Source organism: Impatiens glandulifera, chromosome 6 (genome assembly GCF_907164915.1).
Source record: "Impatiens glandulifera chromosome 6, dImpGla2.1, whole genome shotgun sequence".
NCBI lineage: Eukaryota > Viridiplantae > Streptophyta > Magnoliopsida > Ericales > Balsaminaceae > Impatiens > Impatiens glandulifera.
In genome coordinates, this window is record NC_061867.1 from 13,364,368 (window position 1) to 13,373,463 (window position 9,096).

The window sequence follows — 9,096 nt, forward strand, 5'->3', positions numbered from 1 at the left end:
TAAATCCATATAATTTGTTGGTTTTATTTACTACTTTTATTTTATGTAAATAGACCTAAATTTATAAACTTATGGTACAAAATATGGGTGTATAGAGTAACTAACTAGTTAAAGAATACAAAAGTTCCTTAATAAAAGGAAGAGATCAGTAAGAGATATGGGGATAGCAACCAAGGGAGGATCAAGGCTCTAGGGTGGCCAAAAAATCCGATCCGAAAGATCCGATCCGTTGATCCGGCCGATCCGAAAAAATCCGTATCCGATGGATCGAATTCGGATATCGATCCGATCCGATATTTTTACCGGATTTCCGGATCGGATACGGATCGGGCAAAAAGAATTTCGGATATCCAAAGTCGATCCGATGATTTTTAAAATTTATTAAATAAACAAACTCAAACAAAAATCTCTCTCTTTCTATATTTTCCTTCCCGTTTCTCTTTACAAACTCAAATAAAAATATTATTATACAATTACAAACCAAACAAAATTTTATTTGTTCTTTTTTTTCTTTACAAACCCAAATAAAAATACAAAATCTCTCTCTTCCTTATGTTTTCTCCTATTTTCCATTACAAACTCACAAACCCAAACAAAAATATGTCTCTTCCATTTGTTTTTCTTCCAATTTCCCTTTAGATCTATTTGTGAATCTGTTCTCAAATCATCATTATTCATAACTAAAATCCTTAATATAACAATTTCAATTTTCTAGCACATGAAAAAAATTAAAAATATGAAAAAAATCGGATCAGCGGGTATCCGGCTGGCCGATCCGATCCGGTATTTTCGGATCGAATAGTGGTCGAATACCGGATCGGATACGGATCGCAATTTTTGAAAAAAATAGAGGCGGATATCTAATCCGTAGGTTTGTCCACCCCTAGATCAAACTACTAGGGTTGCAAAAGTTTTATCATATCTATACATGTCCATTTTTAAATTTATTTCTCTTAGAAATTAACCCACAAACATAACTAAGAATATGAGGGAGGAAATAATACATTAAATTATTATATATATATATATATTAATGTGAAATAACATAATAATTTTAAGAGGTGTGATAGAGGGAGGGAATGAGGGAGGGAATGAGGGAGGGAATGAGAGATAAATTTTGTTATTTTTTTGGCTAATCAAATTGCGCCACATCATTCCTTCCTCAATTTTCTCCCCCAAATTTCCTTTCCCAATCATTTCTTTAATTTTAATTATTATGTTATTCCTTATAAAAAAAAATTATATAATAATTTAATATATTATTTCTTCATTTAAATTCTCAACGTTAATTTGTAAGAGATTGACACATGTAATTAATAGTGGATTCAGGAAATGCCTGTATAGATAGATCGAACGGGTTGTAGTGGATGACCCAAAATTTATTAGTATAAATAGGGTAATGTCGACAAAAAATATCGTCGCTATTGATGACTTCCCCATCGCTAAAGAGAAATAGTTACGCTAAATTAAGTAGACCTTGTTTGTTTGATATTATTATCATTTTAGCTCGTATAGATTTTGTGAAAAAAATTAGTCTGAATAGATTCTAAATCTTAACTCCTCCCTTGATTGCAACGTGTAAACTACCTGATCTGTAATCGATTTCAATATAGTTATTCATCTCCGATAAATCGAGTATCGGTTCCCAAATACCCAATATGATGTCATTTCTCTATAATCTTATATTTATCAACTTATAATAAGAACGAGAACAAAATCAGGTTAAATTTAGAATTAGAGAGAAATAATTTAAGAATGTAGGAAAGTTTTAAATATTGAATAGGATCATTTTAATATATATATATATATATATATATATATATATATAAAGGCCATCTTTTTTTATTTATTAAGATTTTTCCCTAAACCCCCTATTAATAAGTCAAAAATAAATAAATAAATAAAAGGGAAAGGAGAGTAAGAGGTTAGGAGAGATTCACTATTAATAACTCAAAACATAATTGGTTCAATTCTTATTTTGGAGGTATCATTCAAAACAAAAAAAAAAAAAAAAAAAAAAAAAAAAAAAAAAAAAAATGAAAAAATGAGAGTATAGAGAAGAGAGAGATATTGGGCAGAAAGGATCATTTTCTCTTACAAAATAGTAATATTTTTTATTTTAAGGTGTTACGGAATTCTCTTCAGGAGTCCAATTATCTATTGCCACCCTAGTAGCTCTGAATCAAATTGTCTAAGAGCCTATAAAGAAAATCAAAAGTTTGAAGAATAACCCTTTGCTCTTTGAGCTTTTTTATTTCCTTCTTTTTACTATATATATGTTATAGAATAATAGAGATAAGATTAATGATGTAATACTGCACAATCATAATTTATTAGATGAAACAGCTAATATGTAAAACACATAGTCATCTTTGGCACCACATTCTCCAAGTTTAATATTGCAATGAAATTAAGTGAATGCTACAACAAACAACCAATTATTGGGTAACTTTTATTCTTAGATATTCACCAAACTAATAATTTAGTAAATCTATAACAAAACAACTCCTTAGACTGCCTCATTGAAGAATGAAACAAACAGTTTGATAAAAGCCAAAGCATTATCGCCGGTTGGATTATACAAATGGAAGATATGAATCTCTCCAGCCGTTTCAACAATCTCCACCTTCCCTTTCCAATTACTCCTTTTCAACTCCTCGTAGAAATACCAACCTCTGTCCTTCAACCAGTCTTTCTCCGCCACACAAACCAACACCCTCTCGCAACCCATCATTCCGATGTTCGGATCCATACTAGGGTTTATCATCGGATCATCCAACGATGTCACCGTCGGGCAACGAGTCGCTACAATTTCTCACATAATTCAGAATAAGGGTTTTCCGTGTCCGTTTCTATTCCAATCGGTTCCTCTCCTCCAAAAAATGGATGGACAAGAATATTACCCACCAACTTTGCTCCCGATGATGATAACCCTTCCAACCCAACTCTTATACCCATACGGTACGCAATATTTGCGCCGGCACTGTCGCCGGCGAAGAAAACGCGTTCAAGATCCGCAAAGTTCTTCACCCATTCGTCTTCTGCGCTCACAGCCCATTTGACGCGGTCGGCAATGGGTGCTCCGGCGCTCTTCTGTAGTCAACCGAGATTGCGACGATATTGGCTGCGGACACAAGGGAGTTGAGGTAATTATGATACATGGGAGAGAACGCGGTTTCTAGGCAGAAACCGCCGCCGTGGAAATAGATTAGGAGAGGTAGTTTCGATGGGTGAGGTTGTGATTTGGGTATGTATAGGCGGGCGGAAATGGAGTTTTCATGGGAGATGACGACGTCCTTGGATTGGACGCCGGTTTGGGGATCAATCGATGGTGGAACGACTTCGCAGCCCATGAATCTTTCTACTGATCCGTCTCTGTAAATTCGAATCATGCCTTTGATCTCATGAACTATTTCGTTGGTTCTCATGTCTTGATTAGCCATTTGGGAATTAGAGTCTGTGTATCTCTACTCTGTTGTGTTCTGTTCTAGTACTTATAGAATGTTTTAGAATAAGAGTAGATATGGTTTGGAATTTGAATGGACCAAAAATCCACCCACCTAACTATCAACCATGACTCATAAAATTATAATTGTTAAACATTTTATTATTTATATTTTCTTTGAATCTTCCACCTTCTTCATTCATTTTGGATCTGGACTCACTTAAAAAAATATATATAATTTAGTTAGTGAGAAATAGTATAATTTGATTAGTGAGTAATAGTAGATATATATTAATAATCTCAATTGTTAGGTGTGTTATCATTTTGATATTACGATATTTCGATTTGGAAAATCGACATATTATTATTATTTCGGGATCCATTGGCCTTTTAGGGATTCTATTACATTAATTTTTTATTTTTTATTTCTGTTAGTTAATATTATGATTTTAGGTAAGTTTAAACTATTATTCATTTCATAATATTATAAAATTGATTATTTTAAAAAAAAAATCTTTAAAATAGTTTTCACACAAATCTTCTCCATACAAGTTCTCAAAAAAATAAAATGAAAATTTGAATTAAACTTCTTTCACATTAATTCGGATTGGGTGTTCAATTATTGACCGGTTGGGTAATTAGTATAAAAAATATAAGGACAATTTTTTTTAAATTTATACTATTTTAGTTTCTTTTTATAAGATTAAAACTTTAATATCCCATTTTTTATTATAAATTTAAAGACATTTTTAAAATTATTATATAAATATATATTAATCGGATAAAAAAATTTAACGGGTTAAAAAATATGTTTAATAAGAAAAAAAATTCTAGATTAAAAAAAAAAAAAAAGGATATTAAAGTTTTAATCTTATAAAAAGAAACTAACAATGCACTTCGATGAGGAATTATTGTTTAAGACTACCCTAACTTAATGGTGAAGTTAATATAGTCTAAAAAAGAAAGTGCAAAGGATTTCCTCAAAGGTAGGATAAAGAATCCTATGAATATTGAATTTCTTTCTGATTTTGGTCCATAACCAATTGATGCTTAATTATTTATGTACTAAATTCAGTGTTTTCATCCCAAAAATATCTCATCAATGATTCGTGTTTCTACTTATAGGCCTTGTTCGGTTGGGTTACAATAACTCAATTCGAACAAGGCCTAGTATCTAGCATTCGGTTACAATCATTAGTATTGAAAAGTCGTAAGTATGGAAGAGCTATAAAAGTATAGCCGCCGAAGTAGACAATCTTAATAAGAAAATATCAAATCAATTTGATCTCTATCAATTTATGTTGACACTATTATAAAAAAAAAGTTGGTTCTAAAAGTATTCAGTTTAAATTTATAAAACAAATGCAAAGAATCTAAAATTGAGTTCCTTATATAATAAATCGGGTCCAATATCCAAATGTTAGATAATTTAATACCCAATTTTGGGCATTTAAGTTTCCAAATAACTTAATTTCTTTATTCATTCTTAAATTAACCTAATTTATTATTTAAACTCAGTTTTTTATTTATTTATATATTACATTTAAATTCATTATATATATATATATATAATTATTATTTTTTTATAAATTTTATATATTTAAATTATTATTTGTATAAATTAAATTAATTATATATTGATATATATTTTAAATAATTTTTTTTTTATAAATTTGATTATTTTTATTTTGATATATATTTTAAATTAATTTTTTTTTTATAAATTTGATTATTTTATTTTAATATATATTACATTTCAAATATTATTTATATAATGTAATAAATATTTCGTTTAGTATTCTAATAAATAATTGATAAATAATAATAAATATAAAATATCTTTACCGTAATAATATAATAATTAATTAATTATAAAAACGATTACAATCATCATTTCTTTAAATTATTGACGATTTTGTTCTGGACATCGTTGGATTGTGAAAGTGTTGTTAGATTGTGATATGTATCGATGTATCGATGTATTGGACCCAATTTCTGAAATATGACAATATGATTTTCACCCCATACTCAACGAATCATATTGGACGTTCCAATAACACATGATTGAGAAAAATAAAATAATCTTGTTCCCAATGAAAATTTGATAAAGAAGAAAAAATCAACGATGTCAAATCAACGTATTCGAACCGAAATGGATAACTCACGAAGGACCATCATTTGAGGGAGGTGTGACAATAAGAATATACGAGATGTAGTCAACGATGTCTTGAACAAAATCGTCAATAATTTATAGAAATAAGATTATAAACGTTTTATGAATGGTTAATTATTATATTATTATAGTTAAAATATTTTAAATTTATTAATATTTATTAAAATATTAAAAGAAATATTTATTACATTATATAAATAATAATTGAAATATATATATATATATATATATATATATATATATATTAAAATATAAATAATCAAATTTATAAAAAAAATAATAATTTAAAATATATCAAAATATTAACAATTTAATTTATACAAATAATAATTTAAATATAACAAATTTATAAAAAAAAAATATTTTAAAATATATATATCTAAAATGAATTTAAATATAATAAATAAATTAATTAAAATAACTGAGTTTGAAAATTAAACTAGATTAAACTATGGTAGATGAAGTTAGTTTGAAAATTTGTTCCAACTTTAAGACAAATTTAAAAGCACAATTCCAAAATAAGTGTGTCAAGATGATTAATGATAACATGTAATAATGACTTTTCTTATAAGTCTTAGAGCATCAGCAGCGCACAAGACCTCTACCCTCTTATTTTGTCAAATCTATATTCCACCTCAGTAGAAAGGAGCACACATTGTACTTGGACAAAACACTCCAATGCTTCTGTCCGCCCTCTTATCTAAATAATTTAAAAATGTTTTAAATAAATAACTAATTTATACTATTATAACTAATATTCCTATATTATAGGAAAATTTAAGAATTTAAAATTTAAAACGTGTTAATATAATTAATAAAAAAACATATTAATTTATTTAAAATATATATTTATTAATTAAATATATAAGTAATTTAATTTAAAATATTTTTATAATTTAAAATATACTAATTTATTTGAAATATATATTTATTAATTAAATATATATATATAATTAATATTAAATAAATTGAAATATAAAATATTTTTATAATTTAAAATATATTATAATATTAAAAACATTATAAGAATAAATTTGAGAATATATAACTAATATTCCTATATTATAGGAAAATTTGAGGATATATAACTAATTTTCTATATTATAATAAAATATAAAATATTTTTATAATTTAAAATATATTATAATATTATTATAATTTAAAATATATTATAATATTATTATAATTTAATATATAATTAATATTATTATAATTTAATATATAATTAATATTCCTATTTATAGTAAAACTTTAGAATATATATTTATTTAATGTTATTATAATTTTAGTTAAAAATAGTAGAAAAAAAATATTATAATTAAATATATAACTAATATTCCTATATTATATAATATATTATATTATATAATTATGAAAAAGTCATAAAAGGGCATGACTGGCATAGAGGGCACTACCCTCTTTTTGCTTTCATCTACAATGCAAAAAATCAATGACCTGCCCTTTTTCACGCTGTCCTATGCGGGCACAGTTCAAGCGCTGGAGATGCTCTTATAAGTTGTTTATAAGCACGTGTATGAGATTTAGAAGGAAATGTGCAATAGAAAGTGGAAAAGGGAGGTATTCAACAAAATTTGAAGAAAAAAAATAATGCAAACATGCTGAGTTAAAATTGGGTAAAAACTTCTCACGTCACTGTGGTTCTAACTACCAACATATTAAACAAAGAACTTTTTTTTAAAAATTCTTTTTAAACTCATTTGGTTCTTTTCCCTTTGTTATCTTTTTCATTGGAAATTTACATGGCAAAAAAGCATCTTGTTTAGGTGAACAATATTGCAAAACGGTGAACAATTTTGCAAAACTAATAATTTTTGTTTGAGTTCTTATTTAAATTGAGTTTTGTCTCAATTTAAATGAATTCAAGTTAGTTCTTTCTTTTTTTTTTTTTTTCATTATGAGTTCAAAGTTTGTCATAACCATGTCCAAGTTGAAGAGTTATATTTTAACTTAAACGTCTTAGGAGGAATTAAGGAAGGGGGAATTAAGGAACACGACACTCTTACCACTCCATCTATAACGAAACAATTCCTTAGATTGACTCATTGATGAACGAAACCAACAGTTTCATCAAGGCCAAGGCATTATGGCCGGTAGGATTATACAAATGAAAAATATGATCTTCTCCGGCCGTTTCAACAATCTCCGCCTTTCCTTTCCAATTACTCCTTTTCAACGCCTCATAAAAACACCAAACTCTCTCATTCAAACATTCTTTCTCCGCCGCGCACACCAATACCCTTTCGCAACCCATCTTTCCAATGTTCGGATCCATACTAGGGTTTATCATCGGATCATCCAACGATGTCACCGTCGGGCAAGCAATTCGCCACAATTTCTCAAGATTTTCCATATTAGGGTTCGTCGCTTCCGATCCAATCACTTCCTCTCCTCCGAAATACGGCTGGACGATAATAACACCCATTAGCTTTGCTCCAAATGATAACCCTTCCAACCCAACTTGTATACCCATACGGTACGCTATGTTTCCGCCGGCGCTGTCTCCGGCGAAAAACACGCGTTTCAGATCTGCAAAGTTTTTCACCCATTCGTCTTCGGCGCTCACAGCCCATTTGACCGATTCCCATGAGTCTTCAAACGCGGCTGGTAATGGGTTCTCTGGCGCTCTTCTGTAGTCAACCGAGATTGCGACGATATTGGCTGCGGAGACAAGGGAGTTGAGGTAGTTATGATACATGGGAGAGAAGGCGGTTTCTATGCAGAAAGCGCCGCCGTGGAAATAGATTAGGAGAGGTAGTTTCGATGGGTCAGGTTGTGATTTGGGTATGTATAGGCGGGCGGAAATGGAGTTTTCAGGGGAGATGACTACGTCTTTGGATTGGACGCCGGTTTGGGGATCAATCGATGGTGGAACGAATTCGCAGCCCATGAATCTTTCTACTGATCCGTCTTTGTAAATGCGAATCATGCCTTTGATCTCATGAACTATTTCGTTGTTTCTTATGTCTTGATCGGCCATTTGAGAATTAGAATCGGTGTATCTCTCCTCTGTTGTGTTATGAATTATAAATAAAGAAGATAAGACTAAAAATCCCCTCCACCTGTCGGTCTCTCGACTAAGTGTAAAAATATTGGGCATGACTCACTTCACTTTTTTAAATTTTTTTTTATATAGATTTTCAATTTGAAAACTCTATTTCATTATCCGAAAACATGAATTTATATCCTCGACCAATAAATTATGAGTGTCCACATTTTTTTTTATCGAAATATTGGAAGAAAAAAAAAGTGTTATACCCAGAAATTTGAGAAAAAAAGAGAAAATCTATAAAAGCAAATATAGATAAAAGAAGTCACCACCCTCACAAATTTCTACTAATGTTTTTTTTTCGGAATGAAAAAAAATAATGAACAATAAAGTATGGAAGAGAGATTTATTATTGTTAAAGATAAAAAAATATATTACAACAAATGAAAAAGACTAGAATTATAAAATGTT

The 9,096-nt window shown here is 28.9% G+C and overlaps 1 protein-coding gene and 1 pseudogene across 2 annotated transcripts; both read right to left on the minus strand.

Annotated features, from left to right (window-relative positions):
- Positions 1–2,419: 2,419 nt before the first annotated feature.
- LOC124942297 lies at positions 2,420–3,498 on the minus strand (annotated as a pseudogene).
- Positions 3,499–7,639: 4,141 nt separating this feature from the next.
- On the minus strand, positions 7,640–8,646 carry LOC124942431 (2-hydroxyisoflavanone dehydratase-like). Of its 2 annotated transcripts, XM_047482942.1 has the most exons (2): positions 7,940–8,642; positions 7,661–7,860 (listed from the first exon to the last, which is right to left on the minus strand). In XM_047482942.1, exons 1-2 carry the CDS (start codon positions 8,614–8,616, stop codon positions 7,842–7,844), a joined length of 696 nt encoding a protein of 231 aa, XP_047338898.1. In that variant the 5' UTR covers positions 8,617–8,642; the 3' UTR covers positions 7,661–7,841. The 2 variants fall into 2 exon arrangements, with proteins under 2 accessions (XP_047338897.1, XP_047338898.1); XM_047482941.1 differs by having other exon boundaries at positions 7,640–8,646.
- Between the last annotated feature and the right edge of the window lie 450 nt (positions 8,647–9,096).